General features: G+C 56.8%; 1 protein-coding gene across 19 annotated transcripts in view; it reads left to right on the top strand.

Moving 5' to 3' along the window:
* The window catches only part of CACNA1G (calcium voltage-gated channel subunit alpha1 G), a 67469-nt gene that overhangs the window by 29454 nt on the left and 15831 nt on the right, over positions 1-22184 (top strand). For 4 of the 19 annotated variants that reach the window (XM_074388600.1, XM_074388593.1, XM_074388603.1 and 1 more), the window contains exons 10-26: positions 1254-1405; positions 2225-2410; positions 2528-2642; positions 2725-2880; positions 5796-5864; positions 7376-7460; positions 7544-7737; positions 10722-11153; positions 11967-12067; positions 12303-12426; positions 14098-14166; positions 14311-14495; positions 15455-15581; positions 17167-17292; positions 18473-18562; positions 19397-19589; positions 21362-21415. In XM_074388600.1, the coding sequence (XP_074244701.1) occupies positions 1254-1405; positions 2225-2410; positions 2528-2642; positions 2725-2880; positions 5796-5864; positions 7376-7460; positions 7544-7737; positions 10722-11153; positions 11967-12067; positions 12303-12426; positions 14098-14166; positions 14311-14495; positions 15455-15581; positions 17167-17292; positions 18473-18562; positions 19397-19589; positions 21362-21415 (2458 nt within the window). Of the gene's footprint in view, positions 1-1253; positions 1406-2224; positions 2411-2527; positions 2643-2724; positions 2881-5795; positions 5865-7375; positions 7461-7543; positions 7738-10721; positions 11154-11966; positions 12068-12302; positions 12427-14097; positions 14167-14310; positions 14496-15454; positions 15582-17166; positions 17293-18472; positions 18563-19396; positions 19611-21361; positions 21416-22184 lie in introns of all 19 variants that reach the window. The other 15 variants (XM_074388594.1, XM_074388602.1, XM_074388596.1 and 12 more) reach the window with 5 other exon arrangements.

Raw genomic sequence — 22184 nt, 5'->3', positions numbered from 1 at the left:
TAGTTCCCCACCCCGTGCCACCTCACCCAAACCTTTGCCTGGGGAGACTCCGCAAGCCCTTAGGCATTCAGGTGCTGCCTCTCTTCCGACAAAGTCTTTCTCTGTGTGTTCACCCCTCACCTTCTCTGCCCTGAACTCCCAGCCTTGCTGCCTGGATAATTTATTTTGGCACTGAAGCATTGAAGGCCTCTTGTGGTTATTCAGCTGTTTTGTGTGTGTACAACTTGTTTCTAGCAGACACCGAGCTCCTGGGAGGCAGGGCATGTGGCTGGCGTGTTTTTGCAGCTCCTTGAATGCCTGGTGCCTTGCTAGGCACTTCATATTGTAAGTGAGGTCACTAGTGAGCTGGAATGGCAGATGAGACAGGGTTCATCATGAGTCTTTCTGACGACTCTTTAGGCTGCATCCTTGGTCCCAATCCCAGACTCGGGTAGGGAACATGAGGGGAATTACCTCCAGTGTTTCACATTTGGCCAGAGAGGTTGAGAATCTTGCTGAAGGTCACGCAGTGAGTAGTAGGATAGGCTGAGAATTAACCTGGGTGTCCCAGGCTCAGGTTGAGGCTCCAGGTGTCTCCTCAACTGTGACAATGCTTCCTGGGTGTCTGGGTAGCTCCCTTCTGACTGTCACCATGTGTGTGACTGGGAATGCGTGCATGCCTCTGTGTGTGTGTGTGTGTGTGTGTGTGTGTGTGTGTGTGTGTGTGTGTCTGGAAGGAAGCAAGAGTAGCCAACTGTTGTCCAAGAGAAGGCTGCCAAGTCCACAGAGTAATTGTGGAATATGTGTGACGTTGTGTGGGCCTCTGTGACCGGGTGTGCTTGTGAGGCCTTGGCGATCACCCTCTGACATCTGCCAGCATTGTCGTGCTGCTGGCCTGGGCCTGCCGCACTGGCATTGTAGCCTAGGTCAAGATGAGCCACTCAGCTCCCAGCAGGAGATAGGGTGGAATCCACAGCACAGAGATTAAGGGGTGCCCCCGTTGAGCTTGCAGCCCTTGAATCTGAGACCCCAGAGCTGGGGAATGGCTGGGGCTATGGGTTTCATGTGGCCCTTTCCTGGGGCCCCAGTCCCTGGGTGCATTTCCTCCTGGAGCCTTTGGGGCAGGGTCCTCCCCATGGGTTTGAGCATCCAGCACCCCCTCCCCAAAAGCTTGCTGTTCTTGCTCCTCCTCTCCCTGGTGTCCCATGTTTGGAGGACTTGGACGAGGGGCTCAGGGATAAGCCAGCTGCCTCACGTCCCCCCCTGCCCTGCAGCCCGAGGAGCTCACCAACGCCCTAGAAATCAGCAACATCGTCTTCACCAGCCTCTTTGCCCTGGAGATGCTGCTGAAGCTGCTGGTATATGGCCCCTTTGGCTACATCAAGAATCCCTACAACATCTTCGATGGCGTCATTGTGGTCATCAGGTATGGCTACCCCCTGCCACTGCCTCTCACTTGAGGAATGCCAGCAGGGGTGGCATGGGGCCAGGGGCCATGCCACCTATTCTCATGGGTGGAGGGGTCTGGAGTCAGGCCCCACTGACCCTGTAGGACCTGCTACTCCCTCTAGGTGTGAGGGGGCTCTCTATGTCCTTGTGCCCCCTCCATCTCTCTCTTGGCCCCACCTTGCTCATGTGGACCTTGGGCTCACATCTTCATTGCCCAGGCCCCTCTTTAGTCTCCTGTCCCCACTCCTACCTCTTGTACTTGACCCCACCCAGTCTGGGATGGGTGAGGGTTGGGGATTGGCTTTAGAGAGGAATTGGAGGAGGTATGAGGCCCAGCCAGCTGCCCTGCTCAAAAAGTGCTTGGAAATCATCTCAGACACCAGCAACTTGCTTTAGGGTTTCCAAGACCTTGGGAAAGGGCTCCATCCCCTCCAGGCATGAGGCCAGGAGAACCACTTGATTGCTTTTGGAGTTGGCTTTAGATTTCATTAGAAGAGAACAGAGCAAATATTCCATAAGTTGATGCAGTTGCATTGGCCAGATTTAGGGAGGGAGCTGTGTGCTGCCAGGATGTGATCTCTGGCGGGGAGGAGAGGGCGGAGGGGGCTGGGGCTGTCACTCAAATCCTCACTATCTTGGAGGCTCCTGCTTGGAGGTCCGGGGGCCCACCTGTGCCCCATTTTCTCTCGATGGGCCCGCCTACCCAGGCCCTTGGGTGCTATGGAGTCCTCTCCAACGGAGGGCTGGGGGAGAGGGCCAAGGTGCCAGGGGCTCAGGCTGCCTTCCCCACTTGCAGCGTGTGGGAGATCGTGGGCCAGCAGGGGGGCGGCCTGTCGGTGCTGCGGACGTTCCGCCTGATGCGCGTGCTGAAGCTGGTGCGCTTCCTGCCAGCGCTGCAGCGGCAGCTCGTGGTACTCATGAAGACCATGGACAATGTGGCCACCTTCTGCATGCTGCTCATGCTCTTCATCTTCATCTTCAGGTGAGGGTGGCACAGCACTGAGCCGATGGAGGGACCAGCCAGGCTGGGGGCAGGAGGGCCTGAGGGGCTGGGAGCACTGGGCCCTTAACCCTGGCTGTGGCCCCCTTGTGCCCTCAGCATCCTGGGCATGCATCTCTTCGGCTGCAAGTTTGCCTCCGAGCGGGACGGGGACACGCTGCCAGACCGGAAGAATTTTGACTCCCTGCTCTGGGCCATCGTCACTGTCTTTCAGGTGCAAGAGGAACAGGCAGGGCATGGGCAGGGGCCATCAGATGCCCCTGGCATAGGCTCTGATTCCTGTCCTCTGCCCACAGATCCTGACCCAGGAGGACTGGAATAAAGTCCTCTACAACGGTATGGCCTCCACGTCATCCTGGGCAGCCCTTTACTTTATCGCCCTCATGACCTTCGGCAACTACGTGCTCTTCAATCTGCTGGTCGCCATTCTGGTGGAGGGCTTCCAGGCAGAGGTAACCCCCTGCCCTGCCCACCTCACCCTGCCCACAGCAGTCCCACTTCCGGGAGGAATTGGCTGCCTGTCTTGAGTCTCCTCCCTCTGCTGCCAACTTTGGGGGCCTGGGAGGTCCCACAGCAAACGCCTCTTAGACTAAGCCAGGGTGGGCTAGGGGTGGGAGGCTCTGGGTCTCATGCAGCCCCTCATCTCATGGGACACAGAATGGCTGTGTGGGTCCCTGCACCAAAGCTTAGCTACCGAGTGGATATGCCCTTCAGAATGGGCTAGACCCCTTCCCCAGAGAGGCAGACCAGATAAGGATCTGCCCGTGGTGCAGCTGGACTCCTGGGCACAGTGCTCTGCGGAACACCGGGGAGGACCCTTCTGAGCTGAGGGGTGCAGGAGGCTTGTGTGCAAGTCAGCTGAGCTCTGACTGAGCAGATGAAGATGGCACTAAGACCAGGGCAGGGCTGAGCTGCCCAGGGTGAGAAATGAGCCCAATTAGCTACGGGCATGGCAGAGATGAGCGTCCTATTTCCAGCCCAGGCTCCGTCATCTTCGTCACAGGCAGCGTCATCAATTAATATTGATTTACATTGATCCTGCCCTTGCCGTGTCCGCGAGCAGCCTCTGCCCCAAGGACTGCACCCTCTTCTCTCCCTCAGCTCTGCCTTTTCCTACCCGAGCCCCTAGACCCACCCCAGCTTGCTGGGGCCTCAAACAGGGCAGTTTGACCCAACCTAGAAATGTTCCAGGTTGGGTCTGGAGAAGCTCTTGGTCCAGTTCTCTCTGGGTGACCCGGATGGAAACTCCCGCTGCGGCCTGGTCTATAAATACCCGGCACACGGTGGAAAAACAAAAATCTATTTTCCGACTCCTTCCCAGTCTTGCAAGGGAGGGCTGTCCCTGTGGGCCGGCTGGGTTGGTGGGGTGCAGCATGCCTATCCCACACCGGCCTGTCTCCCCACTGCCCTGTCTCCCTGCTGCCCTTTTCAGTCTGTATCTATTAACGCATTTCCTCCCTGCTGTGGGGCGGCCAGGACAGCTGGGCCGGGAGGCTTTGGTGATGGCTGGGCCTCTTGCAGGGAGGGAGGGACGCCGGCACGCTCTCTGGAATGGGACACTAATTTGGGGGTTCCCTGAGGCCTGAAGAATTAAGGGGTGCCATGGTGCTCCCACAAGAGCTGGTAGACCCATTCTGCTACTGCGCAGGGCCTATAAGAGGAGCTGAGTGAGGACCGGGCCCCTTGGCCCCTTCCAAAGGCAGCTCCTGCCAGCCACGATTCCCTCAGAAAAATTCCCGTGCAACTCTGGGGAGGGAAATGCAAAGCACTGAGAGCCTCTTCCCCTCCCATCCTGTGCCACTCAGCCACCAAGGCAGTCTGGAGGTGCCCAGCACAGACGGCCCCCTCCCTAGCACCCCGCCCTTTCAGCAAACACCTTGTTAACTTGAGTGCAGCCAAGCGGCCTGGTTGCTAGGCAACAACAAAGCTGGAATGTGAGAATGAGAGCAGCCTGGCCTTGGGGCTGCCCGGTCACTCTGGCCTTGCCGGGGGCCCTGGAGCTGCCCCAGTGTGAGGGCTCAACAAGGCCCGGGCAGCCATACCCTCCTCAACCTTTGCAGTATCAGGACCTTTGCCAGGAAGGGTTCACTCAGGATGTGGCATCTTGTGCTGTGATGCTTCAGGCCTGGGGTGGGATGGAGAAAGGATTTGAAGAGCATCCCTGACTCCATGGGAGCATGCAGGGACTGTGGCCCTGGAGTGTCCATGGGAGGGGTGGGACCAGTTGCTCCACTGTCCTGCATGTGGTGGGCATGGATGGGGAGTGTCCTTCGATGCCCATGGCCTGGACATCTCCAAGGCACCTGTCCTCTCCTGGGTAAGGTTTCAGGGGGCCCCACGGTCTGGCAGGGGAGGCTGGTTTTGCTGTCGTGATGGCCTGGGATTTTTGCTTTTATTTTGTCAAATAAGACAACCTGCCTTGGCAGAGGAAGTGGCTGCCCCCACTTTGGTGGGCTTCTGCAGCAGGAAGCCTCAAGGGTAGCCCCTCAGCTAGCCTTGCTACCCTGCCAAGAGCTAGGAGGGGGTAGTCCAGGGACAGAGCCTGCTTGGCTGGTGATTTCCTGACTTGCAGGGGGCAGCGCCCTGAATCCCTGTGTATTTATCATTCACACACTTAATTAAATGAACAGGCAGCAGACCCTGTGTGAGGCCACTAATTGATACTAAACAACATCAGAGCCATCATCTCAGCATTACTTGTCACATCCCATCCCAAACAGAGCAGCCGGATCTATTCTGATCTGAAGGGACTTAGGCTGAGAGCATGAGACGTGATGAGGCCTGACCTGGTTTCGTGTCCATTCTGACTTTGGTCCACCCCTTTCTCTGCTTCCCACCATTCCCCAAGCCCACTGCCTCCGAGCCAGTGAGAGGAGAGGGGTGTTCTGAGCCGCAGACTTGGGTTCCAGGCCCAGATCCACCTCTTACTCTACGATTTGGGGCAGTTTTCTCAACTTCTCCAAATCTCGGGTGTCTCCTGTGTAAGATGACGATCCTGGAACCTACTTCCTACCTTGCAAGGAAGCCAGCTGGTGTTAAGGAGGCAGCTTCCCATGCCAGGCACACCTTCCATGAATGGTGGCTGTTATTATTAGGATTATGGGGGACTTGATTCTTTCCTGCCCTCGTCCCCATCTTTATGGCCTCTGCCCTCACCCTTCAGATTCATTCTGGCCTGAGGGCCTGTAGTTGAATTCTGGAAGGCTGTTCTGTCCCCTCTCTGCCCCTCATGCCCCATGTCTCTCATTTCCCCTGTTGTGGGGTTTGCGCCCCTCCTTTTCTTCATTCTCTCTCAACACTGCCGATATATGAAGGCCCCGAGCGCCTGTGACCAGCGGCCCTCCCCTGCCTCCCCCTTTCCCTGTAGGAAATCAGCAAACGGGAAGATGCGAGTGGACAGTTAAGCTGTATTCAGCTGCCTGTCGACTCCCAGGGGGTAGGTACGCGATCATGAGCCGGCATGCCTCCCGTGCCCCGTGCCCTCCACTCTGCCTCCATGTCTCTGTGCTCGTGTTCACGCTCCGCTGCTGTGTAACCTGTCATAGCCGTGATGGTCGTTGGTGTTGTGAGGTTTGCTTCGATTTTAAGTCCCTTCCCCCTTGAGGACACGGAAGGGAGGCACCTCCTTGCCTTTGCCCCCATCAACCCACCAAGGGCACCATCTCCATCCTTGCCAGACCGGTGGATGGGCCGGAGAAGGAAGGGACTTAGAATCCTCTGTGTGCACGTGTGTGCGGCACCCTGTGTTTGGGGCACCCCGTGTGTGCCTGCCTGTGCTGAGGTCCCGGAGGAGTCCCAGACGTCCGGCTTCAGTGGAGTCAAGATCCGTGGCCGTAGACCATACTCCCCCATCTCCCACCCCTTCGCCCTTTGCCCCAGACCCCTATTGGAGACTCCACAAGCTGCCTCAGCTCAGGACAAGTCCTTGGAGGATGTGGGGATGGGATGTGGCTCTTGCCAAAATGCACCAATATTTTAAATCACCTCTGAGCCTCTGGCCCCTTCATCACCCAGTTAGATCCAGCCTGTGCTCTCAGGGCTACGCCCCCTCTGGCGCCACGATAAGCCTGTGCTCTGCTGCTCCCCACCCTGGCACTAGAATTCGGGGCGAAGCCAGCATTCCTGTGGGACCCCATGGTGTTGCGTATCCCGAGCAGCCCCCTGGAGATCCCACTTGATAATTAAAGGCCTCGTTAGGGCTGTAAACTGAGTTAATGAAAATGATCCCCTGAGATGCCAATTACCCAATATTTATGTCCTTATCAAAAGTAGCAATCAAGTATTTTTTAATAACTTCTTAAGGAGAAGTGTGTAATTACTGGGAAACCTACTGACCTGCTAAGAAGAAAGAAAAAACTGTCCCAGAGACAGGGAGAGAGGTAAAAATGGGGCCAGGGAGGGGGCCGGGACTTGGGGAAGATGAAGGGAAGACACAGAGGGACTGAAGCGGCGTCCTCGGGCTGAGCTGCTCTGTCTGGGGTCTTTCAATTTCCTTCCAGGGTCCTCGGGTCTGAGGCTCAGGGGAGGGGAGCCATGGAGAGAAAGCAAAGGGCCTCGAGTGGATTTTTGCAAGAGAGGCTCGAGTGACCACTTCACTCAGGTCCCCAGGTCCCCAGCCCCCTCTGGCCTATGCCACCCACCCAGCCAGCTACCCCTTCCCTCCCCAGCCAGCCTTGATGACGGTTCAGCCAGGCTGGTTGTGCTGTGGGATCACGTAAACCGTGGCCTTTTCTTCGGTGTGGTTGGCGAGGCAGAGGTGGTGGGGCCCTGGGAAACCTTGGGCCCCAAGCCTGGGGGGTCTGGCCTGCGCCGGTGCATGCCTCGTGCCGTGGTTGCTGGTTCCTGTGGCCTATATGTGGTGTGTGTGTGTGAAGAGAGGGAGACCCGGTCCATCTGGGGTTGCCCCAGCCTGGCCTGGTCCCTAACTCTGCTGCTCCCCTGCCCTAGGGAGATGCCAACAAGTCCGAGTCCGAGCCTGATTTCTTCTCACCCAGCCTGGATGGCGATGGGGACAGGAAGAAGTGCTTGGCCTGTGAGTACCTCTCCTGGGGTGCAGCCTTTGGCCCTGGGCCAGCCCTGAGTGGACTCGGGATCTGTCCCTCTCTCCTCCTGCAGTGGTGTCCCTGGGAGAGCACCCGGAGCTGCGGAAGAGCCTGCTGCCGCCTCTCATCATCCACACGGCCGCCACGCCCATGTCGCTGCCCAAGAGCACCAGCACAGGCCTGGGTGAGGCGCTGGGCCCCGCGTCTCGACGCACCAGCAGCAGCGGGTCGGCCGAGCCCGGAGCAGCCCACGAGATGAAGTCACCGGTAAGGGGCGCATGTGGGCACCCCAATGGGGGAAGATGTTCCAAGGAGGACAGGAGGAAGAGACGATGGAGACAGGGGGGTCCAAGGGCACAGCTCCAGGGGCGTGGGCTGGACAGGGCCTGGGTGTGCCTGGACGAGCCTCTGGGGAGTCCTCGCTGGTGATGCAAGCCAGGGAAGGAGCCCTACCTAGCCTGGGGCGGTGGGGGGGCGGTGGTGAAAGAGCAGGATCTAAGCTGCGGCTTCTGTTCCACTGCTGAGTGACCTCAGGCAAGACGCCACCACCCTAAGCTGCTTCTGTAAAATGGGAGTGGGAGGGTCCCTACCTCCTTAAGACCGAATCATAGTAATAGGAGACCCTCATCTAGGTACTGATTCTTTGCCAGATACTGTTCTAAACACCACTCCGAAACATTCTAAATGCATTTAATCCTCACAGCAACCCTGGGAGGCAAGTACCACAATGATCCCTGATTTACAGAGCGGGCCTGAGCCTCAGACTGTAGAAGGGAATGGCAGAGCCAGCATTTTAATCCAGGAGGCTCGTGTGGTGCCCATGCTCTCATGATTTTATTTATTTTTAATTTTTTTAAACTCGTTTTTAATGGACAAATACTAATCGTGTATATTTATGGGGCACGATGTGATGTTTTGATATATGCATATATTATGGGATGATTATATCAAGCTAATTAGCATATGCATCACTTCACATACTTTTTTTTGTGGTGTGAACATTTAAAAATCTACTCTCTTAGCAATTTTGAAATATACATTATATTATTATTGACTATAGCCATCATGCTGTGCAATAAATCTCAAAAATGTATTCCTCCTGTCCAACTGAAACTCTGCATCCTTTGGCTAAGGCCTCCCCATTGGTCCCACCTTTACCCACTGAAAAACCCAGCCTCTGCTAATCACCATTCTACTCTCTATTTCTGAGTTCAACTTTTTTGGATTTCACATAGAATTGAGATCATTTGGCATTTATTTGTCTTTCTGTGCCTTGTATATTTCACTTACCATAATGTCCTCCAGTTCATCCATGTTGTCACAAATGACAGTCTTCTCTTTTTTTTTAAAGACGGGTTTCTCCATGTTGGTCAGGCTGGTCTCGAACTCTCGACCTCAGGTGATCCACCCGCCTCGGCCTCTCAGAGTGCTGGGATTACAGGCGTGCGCTACCGTGCCCAGTTGACAGTCTTCTCTTTTAAAGCCGACTAGTATTCCACCACGCATATATGCCATATTTTCTTTCTTTTTTTCCAGCTCTGTCGCCCAGGCTGGAGTGCAGTGGCATGATCTCAGCTCACTGCATCCTCCACCTCCTGGGTTCAAGCGATTCTCTTGCTTCAGCCTCCTGAGTAGCTGGGACTACAGACGTGCACCACCATGCCCAGCTAATTTTTTGTATTTTTGGTAGAGATGGGGTTTTACCATATTGGCCAGGCTGGTCTCAAACACCTGGTCTCAAGTGATCCACCTGCCTCAGCCTCTCAAAGTGCTGGGATTACAAGCATGAGCCACCGCGCCTGGCCCATATTTTCTTTCTTTTTTTTTTCCTTCTTTTTTTTTTTTTTCTTTTTTTTTTTTTTTGAGACAGAGTTTCACTCTTGTTACCCAGGCTGGAGTGCAATGGCACGATCTCGGCTCACCGAAACCTCTGCCTCCTGGGTTCGGGCAATTCTCCTGCCTCAGCCTCCTGAGTAGCTGGGATTACAGGCACGTGCCACCATGCCCAGTTAATTTTTTGTATTTTTAGTAGAGATGGGGTTTCACCATGTTGACCAGGTTGGTCTCGATCTGTTGACCTCGTGATCCACTCGCCTCGGCCTCCCAAAGTGCTGGAATTACAGGCTTGAGCCACCGCGCCCGGCCATATTTTCTTTAGTCATCCACTGATAGACACTTATGTTGATTCCATATTTCGGCTATTGTGAATAATGCTGAAATGAAGATGGGAGTGCCCATATCTTGTCCACATACTGATTTCAAATCCTTTGGATAAATACCCAGTGGTGGAATTGCTGGGTCATATGGCAACTCTATTTTTGTTTGTTTGTTTGTTTTTGAGGAACCTATATACCATTTTCCATAATGTCTGTACTAATTTACATAGTTCCAACAGCAGGCACAAGGATTCCATCTCCACATCCTCACCAACACTGGCTATCTTTCATCATTTTTTGTAGTAGCCAGTCTAACAAATGTGAGATCGCTCATTGTGACTTTAATTTGCATTTCTCTGCTGATTAGTGAGGTTGAGGATTTCTTCATATTTGATACACCTGTTGGCCATCTGTGTCTCTTTTTTTTTTTGAGACCGAGTCTTGCTCTGTTGCGCAGGTTGGTTTCTCCATCTCAGCTCACTGCAAACTCCACCTTACAGGTTCAAGCAATTCTCCTGCCTCAGCCTCCCGAATAGCTGGGATTACAGGCACGTGCCACCATGCCCAGCTAATTTTCTTGTATTTTTAGTAGAGACAGGGTTTTATCATGTTGGCCAGGCTGGTCTCAAACTCCTGACTTCAGGTGATCCGCCCACCTTTGCCTCCCAAAGTGCTGGGATTACAGGCATGAGCTACCACGCCTGGCCCTGTGTCTCCTTTTGAGGAATGTCTATTCAGGCCCGTTGCCCATTTGTTAGATTGGGTTGATTTTTTTGCTGTTGAGTTTCTTTGCCCCATTATATATACTGCCACTTAACACTTCTCTCACCAATTAAATGAGGAATGGGCTCTATTGCCATACCTATTTTACAGATGAGAAAACAGAGGCACAGAGAGGCTTAATAACTTGCCCCAGGTCACACAGCTGGTTGAGGGAGAGCCAGGATCTCTACCAGGCATCAGAGTCCAGAACTCCTGCTCACACCCCTACACTTGATGTGTTGCCAGTGAGGCTCCCGGGAGGCCAAGTGTGCATGTGAGAGGATAGGGCTGCTCGGCCCTGCCTGAGACCACTCCTCCCCTGCTCACCCACAGCCCAGCGCCCGCAGCTCCCCGCATAGCCCCTGGAGTGCTGCAAGCAGCTGGACCAGCAGGCGATCCAGTCGGAACAGCCTGGGTCGAGCCCCCAGCCTGAAGCGGAGGAGCCCCAGTGGGGAGCGGCGGTCCCTGCTGTCTGGAGAAGGCCAGGAGAGCCAGGATGAGGAGGAGAGCTCGGAAGAGGAGAGGGCCAGCCCTGCAGGCAGTGACCATCGCCACAGGGGCTCTTTGGAGCGGGAGGCCAAGAGCTCCTTCGACCTGCCTGGCACACTGCAGGTGCCGGGACTGCACCGAACTGCCAGTGGCCGAGGCTCTGCCTCTGAGCACCAGGACTGCAATGGCAAGTCGGCTTCAGGGCGTCTGGCCCGGGCCCTGCGGCCCGATGACCCCCCACTGGATGGGGATGACGCCGATGACGAGGGCAACCTGGTGAGGCCCCCATGGGCACAGTGACCCCTGACCCTTGGCCTTGAAAGACAGGAGCTGTGCCCGGCCCAGCAGGGTACAAGGGAGTTACCATTCCAAGTCCAGGGATATCAGAGGACAGCTGGAAACTGAGCTCCAAACAGTCCCTTTTCTCCCTCGGCCCGCCTTGCCAAGCCCCAGATCCTTGTCATGCCTGGGGCTGCGGCTCTGCCACCCTTGGTGGATATGAATGATTTCGGGCAGATGTGTATGAATCTTTCATGTGACTCAGAAAGACCCATCGCTCATCTCTCCAAACGGATGCCCCCATCCCCCCTTCTCATCTAAACCTCATCACAAGCCTTGACTTCCCACTCCACCCACACCCATGTGCCCCTCCCCCAGCCCCCTCACCACCACCATTACCCCTGAGGTTGGGATGCAGTGACCTCAGGGTTAGCACGTGAAGGGCCAGTGTCTCCTTAGCTCAGGTGTGTCTGAACAGACAGCTGTGCGGGGCCAGTGTCTGACGACTGGTGCTGCTTCCCAGCTGGGCTGAAGGCAGGGGTGGGGAGAGGGGAGAGCCAGGGCTGGGGCAGCCAGGGAGGAGAGGGAGGAGATGGAGAGGCAAGGGGTCCTCAGGGGTGGGGAGGCGGCCTGGCAAGGTTGACAGGGAGATGGGGAGGTGGCTTCAGGAATTTAGGAAGAAAAGCAGGGCAGAGCTTGGCCCCCAGGTGGGAGAGGGTAGACAAGGAGTGAGGGTGACGCTGCTGAGGAGCCAGGAACCGGGGATCCTGGAGGCCTGGTCCCGCTCATACTCCAGTGTTTGTTTTGCAGAGCAAAGGGGAACGGGTCCGCGCATGGGTCCGAGCCCGGCTCCCTGCCTGCTGCCTCGAGCGAGACTCCTGGTCAGCCTACATCTTCCCTCCTCAGTCCAGGTAAGTGACGGGGCAGAGGTCTGACCTGTGTCCCCATCTCTTCTTCTCATGGGTAATCACCCTGGTGACGCCATCAGGGATTGGGGAAGTAGCGCCCTACCTGGGGGTGTGAGTGAGGGCCTGGAGGCGAGGGGGCCTTGGCTGGGAGGCTCTGGAGGGGTATGGGCTGCAGGCGGTGCCTCTCGTCGCCACCTGCCCTGCCCCTGCCTCAGCCGTTGCCTCCGTACCTGGGCAGGTTCCGCCTCCTGTGTCACCGGATCATCACCCACAAGATGTTCGACCACGTGGTCCTCGTCATCATCTTCCTCAACTGCATCACCATCGCCATGGAGCGCCCCAAAATTGACCCCCACAGTGCTGTGAGTCACCAGCCCTGCCGAGGGCCAGGCCCTTGACAGGGTTTGTACTCAGGAGCAGGGAGGGAGGCGAGGAGGCCACAGTTGCTGACCTGCAGGTCACACAGCAGCGAGTGAGGGAGCCAGGACTCTCCCTTAGGTCTCTCACCAGATCCTGGTCCCCAGGACACCCCCTGTGTCCTCTCCTGCCTCAGTTTCCCTTCTATGCCTTCTATGATACACCAGCCCAGCTGGGTGCCTTGTGTCACTCCAGGCTATTTCTCAGGAGCCAGAGGCTTGTGGGGCACACATGTGAGTCGGGGAGTGCTGGGGCAGTGTAGACCCTGTGTGCCGATGGGGAGGCATCTTGCCCAGTTTGCTGCGGGGCCCTCGGGGGCATGCAGAATGGCCAGGGAAGCCACTCTTTGCTCCTGGTGGTCCTGCAAGGTCAAAAATAAGTAGATTTTCAGGGGCCTTAGTGGGGACATGGGTCACTTCTGCTTGGCTGTGAACCTGTCAGTCCTTCTCAGAAGGAGAGCCAGAGGCCCGAGTACTGGACATACCCAGGGTCGAACCCAGGGTCCAACCCCTTCAGGGTGGGCCCAGCTGGTCCTGGGAGCTGTCTGTTTCCAGCTTGGCTTCAAAGCCCTTCGCTGTCGACAGCGATTCCGGGTCTAGAAGGATGGGTGCGGGGCGGCTGTTTCCCCTCATGGTATCCGGCACCCCTTGCTTAGAGGTGGCCAAAGTTTGCCTCTCATCCCTCCTTGCCACCTCCCACACTATTGTTTAGATTTCAGTGCTGCTGAGGCTTCTTTTTTCCATCAGGGTGGGGGAGGAGGGAACCTGAAGAATGGAGGGACCAGCCCAGGACTAGGCGGGTGAGGGAACACCAGCACTGGGGACCTCACACCTGGAGCCACAGGGTACGGCAGGGGCACTGGCCGCACTCCGGCCTTGGCTGCCTCCCACCTGAGGCCCTGCTGTGGAGCTGTCACCATGTCACTCCCCATCTTCACTCTCCCCCCGTCTTTCCACGCAGCTCCTCCATCTGAAGCTCTGTCACTGTACCTGCTCCTCTCCTTCCCTCCTCTGTGCTCACACGCCACCTGCCACCTCTCTAGAGATCTAAGCCCGTCTCCTGGACACCCAGGGAGGGACTCAGTCCACAGATCCCCGGGAACTAGCTGGCCTCCCTCCCTGCCCTGCCCCAGCCCATGCCTGGGGGTGCACAATCTGTGCCAGGCCCCCAGTTTCCACTGCTGCTCCAATTCTGGGGCGCACAGCGGGAAAGCAAGTGAGGAGGGTGGGATGGCGAGCAAGGGTCAGGGATCAAGTGAGATCCTGCCCCAGTTTTTAGAAAGGAAGAACCAGGGAATACGGCTCAGGACGTGGGACGCAGATCACAGCACTGCGGTGCAGACACTCTCCCCGTCCTGGCTACGTGGCCATGGGGGTTGGGAGCTCTGGTCACAGACAGGGTTGTGACTGTCCACAGAGCTGCAGGGGAGTCGGGGGCCTGGCACTGGCTCTGCGCCTGCATGAGAAGGGCGTGGTCTGCATTGTTGTGGAGGGTGGGGTTCATTTTTCTGAGTCAGATGTTAGAAGCAGGTTTTGACTTGTGTATAGAAGCAGAGCAGACCTGGGCCAAGGGCGGGGGCTTCCTGGCAGGCAACCCCTGCCTCCTCTGTCTTGTAGGAACGTATCTTCCTGACCCTCTCCAATTACATCTTCACCGCAGTGTTTCTGGCTGAAATGACAGTGAAGGTGATGGGGCCGGGGTTGGCTTGGGTGCTCTGGTTCCTGGTGGGGGTGGAGAGGCACTGGCTGAGGGTGGGAGGGTTGGCCGCAGCACAGCGCAGGGCTGAGGCTGGCAGGTAGGGCAGCCAGTGACGCAGCGGCGGTCCCCAGGTGGTGGCGCTGGGCTGGTGTTTCGGGGAGCAGGCGTACCTGCGCAGCAGCTGGAACGTGCTGGACGGGCTGCTGGTGCTCATCTCCGTCATCGACATCCTGGTGTCCATGGTCTCTGACAGCGGCACCAAGATCCTGGGCATGCTGAGGGTGCTGCGGCTGCTGCGGACCCTGCGCCCGCTCAGGTGACCCCCTCCCCAGCTCCAGAACACCTCCAACAGGTGTCCCCCTCTGCAGGGACACCTCCGACCACCAGCACCCCCTGCCACAGAACAAAAACTCACACAGGCCAGCCTCTTGTCTGTGACCCCCACAGGTGATCCTGTCCCCTGCTCCAGACAACACTCAGATTACAGCCCCAGTAATTTCCCTCCAGGTTCAAACCTGCTCTCCTCCTCTTCAACATGACATATTCCTCAGGGCCGCTGCCCCGTGTGATGTCAGGTGACAGCCACCCCGAGCGATGCACAACACAAGGGGCCATGGGCAGGACCCTCACAGGTTCCAGCTGCAGCTCTCCCTTGGGTGGCCCCCAGGGGTGACACTTGGCCCCTCCCTGTGAGGTGACAGACTCCTCTTGCTGGCTTTCCCCATCTTCAGGCCCCTGCCAGGGATCACCCCCAGGTGACATTTCTCCTGGCCAGGGATCCACCCTCTCAGGAATCCTGCTCCAATCAGCCAGTCACAACCCCCAACTCAGAATTTTTCTCGGACAGGGATGATGCGGGCTAATGGGGATGCTTCCCTGACAGTGACAGCAGTCCACATCCCTCTGCCCATCCCCTCTCTGTCTGCTCCCGTACAAGTTTATCTCCCAGTGTCCCCAACCCACAATGCACTGCTTCCCTGGGGAGCACCTCACTTGAGTTGAATGCCTGCCACTCCCAGCCCAGACAGCTCCTACATTTGGCATCCTGGGGTGGGGGTGGAGGTGGAGACATCAGGCATGGGGATCTCTGCAGCCTGTTTTGAGAGATTACGGTGGGGGTCCCGAAGGCGTGGGGTCCTGTGGAAAGAGGATTGCGTTCTGCCACCAAAGCCCAGGAAGGGACCAGTGGCCAAGGTTGGGGGTGTAGAGCAGGGTCAAGGGACAAGAATGTCTGGGCTGGGGGAAGCCCTGTCACCCGCCTCCTTCCCTCCCCAGGGTGATCAGCCGGGCGCAGGGGCTGAAGCTGGTGGTGGAGACGCTGATGTCCTCACTGAAACCTATCGGCAACATTGTGGTCATCTGTTGTGCCTTCTTCATCATTTTCGGCATCCTGGGGGTGCAGGTGTGTAGGGTTCTGGGGGACAGCTATAGGTGAAAGCCTGAGGAGGGCTCCTCCCCTTGGCCCCTGGGTCCTGAGGCTCCAGTTGCTGCTGCTGCCTTCATTCCAGAAAGGAATCAGCAGGAATACTTAGGCCCTAGGCCCCTTTACCTCCTGGGCATTTCAGAGAAAGCTGGGAGCCTAGAGGAGGGACCCAAGAAGGACCGGGGCTGCAGAGAGGTTTTAGGCCATGGGAGCCACAGGCTGCTGTTCCTGCCCTCTGCACGCACTCCCTGAGCACAGACGCTGGCCTGAGGTCTACTCTGGGATCCCCTCCCTTCCTCCCCAGCTCCAGCGGGCTGCAGGCCAGGTCTGGGGATCCAAGGCCCAGACAGCTGGGCCAGGTTAGCCTCGTGCTGGCAGGCAGGCGGGTGCAGACCCCAGACAAGGCAGGAAGTGGGGGCTGCTGGGGAAACCTGGCTGTGGGCCCAGGGAGGAGACTTGGCTTTGGAAGAGAAAGTCAGAGCTGCCTGCAGGATTCAGCAGACGCCTCAGGGGGCCAGGGAGCCCCTCATTGAAGTCTTCCAGGGCCCTTGGCTCCAGCTGATTTGGCTGCAGGGTAGACAGCTGGCTATTCAAGCAGCATGGGAGCTCCTGGGTGGCTCTGCCCTCCCCTCCCCGCCTTCCTGGCATGTCCGCTCGGCCCTGGGTGGGGGGCTGTTCCCTGGTTTTCTAGAAATTCTCTAGCCCTAGGAACCGGGCTGGGGTGCATTTACCAAAGCTGTGTGGTGCCTCTGTGTACACCCTCCCCACTCCCACCCAGTGCCCTTCCCCATCCCTACTTCCCAACCTTCTTGGGTCAGTAGAGTGAACCATTGTTGAGCCAACCTTCCGGTGGATTGGGGTCTGTTTCGAGCAGTTTGCTCAGGCCCCGTCATCCCGCCTTCCTGTCTCCACCATTAGTGATAACCTGGTTTGTACAGGAATGAGGGTGAGCTTTCCAATCAGAGAGACCTTGGTTCGAGTCCCCTTTTTGCTACCTGCTGGCTAAGGGGCCTTAGTGAGTGAATTAACTTCTCTGAGCCTCAGTTGTTCTTATCTGTAAAGTGGGGTTGATGATACCTTCTCCCCCACCTAGAGCTGCTGTGAGAAATTAAGTGCCTAGCTCAGTGGATCTCAAACTCGAGTTTGCATCAGAATCACCAGAACAGCTTGTTAAAAGATCGCTTCGCCCCCACCTCCGAGTGTGTGATTCAGTAGATCCGGGCTGGGCCTAGAGAATGTGTGTTTCTAGCATGTTCTAAGATGATGCTGGGACCCCCACTTGGCACAGGCCTGGCCTAGCCATTGGTGGAGAAGATGCCTGACTGCTATCGCCCTCCCACCCTTTCCCACTGCCTGCCCCCATTACTTTTTCTCCCCCTCTTGGAAAGCAAGGGGCATCTGCAGGGGAGGCTCAGGTCAGTGTTTCCCTGACTTCACTAAGCCCCAAGCAGAGCACCCCATACTCACCCAGAATGTGCCCAGGCTGGTGCAGGGTGGGTCTCAGGAGTCCTGGCTTCCTTCGGCCACAGCTGACTTTTCTCTTTCTCTGGGATTGTGTGTACAGCTCTTCAAAGGGAAGTTTTTCGTGTGCCAGGGTGAGGATACCAGGAACATCACCAATAAGTCGGACTGCGCCGAGGCTAGTTACCGGTGGGTCCGGCACAAATACAACTTCGACAACCTCGGCCAGGTGAGCCCCAGGCTCAGAGGTGGGGCCGTGGCAAAGGAGCTGGAGGGGGCACAGGGCCATGCTCAATGATACGTGCTGACTCCAGTGGAGGTGGGCTCCCGCGGAGAGATGCGCCTGTCACATCCTCTGCTGCCTGACCACCAGCATGTCTTGAAACCCAGTCCATCCTGCAGCGCCCCAACAAGGGGGCCCATGTGGTCCCTAGCCCTCCTTAAAGATGAAGAAACAGGCTCAGAGAGGGTAAGGGGCTTGCCCAGGGCCACGGAGCTGCATGGCAGAGCAGGAAGCACATGTGACACAGGGGGGCAGGCAGCCCTGGATGTGAACCCTGTGTCAATCCTGACCCCACCATTGTCAGCTCAGTGACCTGGGGCAGCTGACTTCCCAGGGCCTCAGTTTCATTAACTGGTGAATGGAGTCATAATAGAATCTCCTTGAGGTTGCAGTATGGATACAATGAGAGGATGTGTATATTTGTTTAACATGGTGGAGGGGACAGGCATATTGTCAATACAATTTCTTTCCTCACTCCATATTGGCAGAAACAAATGTAGAAAATGAAGTTGCGGCCAGGTGCGGTGGCTCTCGCCTGTAATCCCAGCACTTTGGGAAGCTGAGGCTGGTGGATCGCCTGAGGTCAGGGGTTCAGAACCAGCCTGGCCAACATGGTGAAACGCCGCCTCTACTAAAAATACAAAAATTAGCCGGGTGTGGTGGTGCACGCCTGTAATCCCAGCTACTTGGGAGGCTGAGGCAGGAGAATCGCTTGAACCTGGCAGGTGGAGGTTGCAGTGAGCCAAGATCAGGCCATTGCCCTCCAGCCTGGGCAACAGAGCAAGACTCTGTCTCAAAAAAAAAAAAAAAAAAAAAAAAAAGAAGTTACTCAGTTTCCCAGACTGATGCTGGTTTTGGTTTCTGGTATTTCCAGGTTTGTGGGTCCCTTGTCCTACCTTACGGAGGGCAGAGGGTGTGACCATCTCCCAGGGCCCCTCCAGCTGCAGCTCAGCTATGGAGCCCTGAGTTGGAGGGCTCTCCTGGAGCCTGGGGTGTGACTTCAGCTTGACCCCTCGAGGGCTGGGGGTACTCTGAGCTAATGCAGGAGGCACTTCGGGGACAGGTGATAGGTGATTCAGCCACACATCCTACACTTCAAATGCCTCCTTTTCCTCCTCCCCATCAGGCCCTGATGTCCCTGTTCGTCTTGGCCTCCAAGGACGGTTGGGTGGACATCATGTACGATGGGCTGGACGCTGTGGGCGTGGACCAGCAGGTAGGGCTGAGGCGGGCAGGCTCCAACTGTGGGCTCAGGTCACTCAGCATGGGCTGATTCCAGGACAGAGTGAGCAAGGCAGGTTGGCTAAATGCCAGGAAAGAAGCATCACATTTTACAGCAGAGGCTGTTGCTGGCGGCCTGGGGGCCCAATCTGGGCATGTCTGATTGGTCTACAACATGTTTAACATTTTTTGAATTAGTGGTGAACATTTTTAAACTGTGAATTTTGGCTGTAAAAGTGGCTCACACCTGTAATGCCAGTGCATTGGGAGGTCTAGGCAAGAGGCTCTCTTGAGGCTGGAGTTGGAGACCAGCCTGGGTATCATAGCAAGACCCCCATCTTTACAAAGAATAAAAACAATTAGCCGGGTATGATGGTATGCATCTGGAGTCCCAGCTGAGGTGGGAGGATCCCTTGAGCCCAGGAACTTGAGGCTGCAATAAGCTATGATCGTGCCACTGCACTCCAGCCTGAGCAATAGAATGAGACCCTGTCTCTAAAAAAAGAAAAAAAAAATGTACATTTTACACAAAAGTCCAGATTTGTGCCTACTCAGGAAAAAGTCTGAAGGTCTGGGAACACTGGGCTTGTATTCTCTCAGGCCAGGAGGCAGCCAGAACAAAGAGGCAGTTTTTGGATGGAGAATCTACTCTTCCCTTTGTCACAGTCCCCACCCCTCCCTATTGCCTCACATCAAACCTACACCATTCATTTCCATCACCTGTCAGGTTGCTGTAGCTATTTGGGTTTGCAGGAACCCAGGCTGTGGGCAGCTTCTAAGACAGCCTGACCTCGGGCTGATGCCGCCTGCCCTTCCTGCTCCCCACCAGCCCATCATGAACCACAACCCCTGGATGCTGCTGTACTTCATCTCGTTCCTGCTCATCGTGGCCTTCTTTGTCCTGAACATGTTTGTGGGTGTGGTGGTGGAGAACTTCCACAAGTGTCGGCAGCACCAGGAGGAAGAGGAGGCCCGGCGGCGGGAGGAGAAGCGTCTTCGAAGACTAGAGAAAAAGAGAAGGAGTAAGGAGAAGCAGATGGCTGGTCGGTAGTCTTTACACCTCTCTCTGGGTCGTGCTTGACCTTGGCCTTGCGACTGCAGGGGGCTGGGTGCTGGGGCCGGGGGCAGGGAGAAGAGGCTCCCACCCCCTTCCTCACCTCCTTCCCCCCAAGAGCATGTCTGCCTTTAGAGCCAGCATGAAGCAGACCACTTCAGCCCCATGAGTAGGGGGAGCTGCCTATGGGGGAGCTCCTGGGATCTCAGCATCATCCACCCCAGATGATGCCAGGTGGGGGTTGACACCCGGTTTCCCCAAGCTTGACTCTCAGAGGAGCCTCACTGGCTGCTCCACTGCCCCATGCCAGCATCCAGAGGCCCAGGTGCCAGTCTTGCCCACCCCAGGATGGGCAGCGAGCATCTCCACCCTGTGGCCGCCTAGCGTCTGCAGCTGCTGAGCAAGGCAGAACTTGTACAACAGTGTGAGAGAGAACCCAGACACCCCTCCCTCCCCATCTCCAACAAAACTTTTCACCACCATGCATTTTCTTTCCCAAACTGAGCAAAAACCCAAAACTAAAACAAAAAAAGAAAACTTCCCTTGGCTTGGGGAAGTTCTGGAATAACCTGGGGCCCTGCAGCCCCTTACCTCCTCACTTGTGCTCCCCAGCATCTCTTGGCATTGGGTGGGTGAAGCCCCATCCATCCCTCCTCATGCCCTTATGCCACGGGTGGGCTAAACTAAGTGAGACGACAGAGGCCAGGAAGGATGTGAGAGACGCAGCAGGCGCCCTTTGTTTCTGGGGCACCCCCAGGTGCGTGTGCACCTGCCTCCCTGTCTCCCTGTCTCCCTCTCTCCCAGGCTCCCGTCTGCCTCGGTGCCTCTCTCTGTCAGTCACAGCCCACGTCTCTCTAAGTGTCTGTGTGTGGGTTTCTCTAAGCCTTTGTGTGTCTGTCTGTGTCTCTCTCTGTTTGGGGTGAGGGTTTCCCATGCTCTCTTCACCTTTTCACAAACCATCTTCCTTCCGCCGATAAGATGCGTATGGTGGCCTGTATTCCCTTTGGTGTGTTCAAATGTGAGTACCACCAGATGAGTGAGGGGCTGCAGTGCCCCTGCCTCCCCTCTGCCCTCTGCTCTATCTACTGCGGCCTGGGAGAGGCACCGAGGGTGGAGGTGGGAGGGGGCCTGTGTTCCCTGTGGACAGCGGGAGCTGCTCCAGGATGTGGGAAGGCGCTGGCCTCTGGGTGGCAATGGGGGGGCGCAGTTCTCCATGTCCCCCACCCTCACTATCAGCCCCCCAAGGCCTGCTCGGTGCCGGGTAGGGGTCAGGGCTCAGCCTCCCTGTGGATGTCTGAAGCTGAGCAGGTGCGCTGTCCCCCGAGGCCACGCTCCCGCTCCTGCTCCATCCTCCCCACCCCCTCCTCACAGTCGGGCACATGGAATTCTTTTGGCAGGCGGCCCTTGTGTTTGTGGCCCCTGTCTGCCCAGCTGGCTCCCCTTCTGGGGTCTGTGGCTGTCTCAAGTGCAGCTGAGGCCACAGCACAGAAGAAGCGGACATCTGTTCTGATGACTGGCCGCCTGCCCCGTGACCCTGACCCTGTCTAGCCACATCGTTTGTCTTCCTCAAGTGCCCTGTGCCCCCAGCTTCGGGCTGGACATTCAGAGCCAGCCACCCATGCTCAGCGCACCCTGGCCATAGGCAGAGCGAGGTCGGAGCTGAGGGGAAGCAGCCCATGCAGGGCCCTGCCCAGCGCACCTGGTCCAGCCAGTGACCAATGTCGTGTTTCATTCTTTTAGATCTAATGCTGGACGATGTAATTGCTTCCGGCAGCTCGGCCAGCGCTGCGTCAGGTACTGCGTCTGGGGTGTGGGCTTATGCGCGTGGGGACACGCTCTTCACTCCCTCCCCATGGCTCATTGATTCTCTCCTCTTGGGGTGAAGGGGTGAGGGTCCCTGGGGCCCCCACAAGGGCAGGGGCTGAAGCACTGGGCTCTGTGGTACCCCGCAGGCCTGCGCCAACTGGACAGGAGGCAAGGGCCTGATGCCTCTCTGCCAACGCCCCTCGGAGGGCCCACCTTCCCAGCAGCAGCTTCCTTCGCTGCGCGCCCCACCTCCTGCTGCCTCTTCCCTCCTGTGCCTCCTCCCTGGAGCTCACCGGTCGATTATTAGAGCTGCAAATCTCTCCTGTCTCCTTTTGTTTGAGGGGAGACTTTGATCCAAGGGAGCAGGATGAGAGGAGCAGAGAGGGGAAGGATTTGTTTTAAAAATGTAACGATGAATAATTGAACAGACTCATTAATAGTCAAGTGATCTCGGTGGCCGCGTCATCGCTACAAACAGCAGGAATTGGGAATCAAAGGCCTGAGTTGGCCACAAGCTTCTCCCAAAAAAGCCAAAGACATGGGAGTGAGCTGAGTCCTTATCTTCAAGAGCCATGTCTTTGGGAAGACTCTCCTGGTCCAGCCCATCTCCATGGTCCCTCAGTTCCCTGCTCCCCTCTCCCCCACTGGCCCCCAAATGGAGGGGCAGAGGCTCCCAGAGCCCGTGACAGGGCTGTGGGGCCTTGTCACACCATGTCTCCAGCCTGTGGTTCCCAAGCTGTTCAGTCCCAAAGCCCCC

This window comes from Saimiri boliviensis, chromosome 17 (genome assembly GCF_048565385.1).
Source record: "Saimiri boliviensis isolate mSaiBol1 chromosome 17, mSaiBol1.pri, whole genome shotgun sequence".
In the NCBI taxonomy this organism is placed as follows: Eukaryota; Metazoa; Chordata; class Mammalia; order Primates; family Cebidae; genus Saimiri; species Saimiri boliviensis.
The sequence above is the reverse complement of the archived record's forward strand: the minus strand, read 5'-3'. Positions and strand labels throughout refer to the sequence as shown.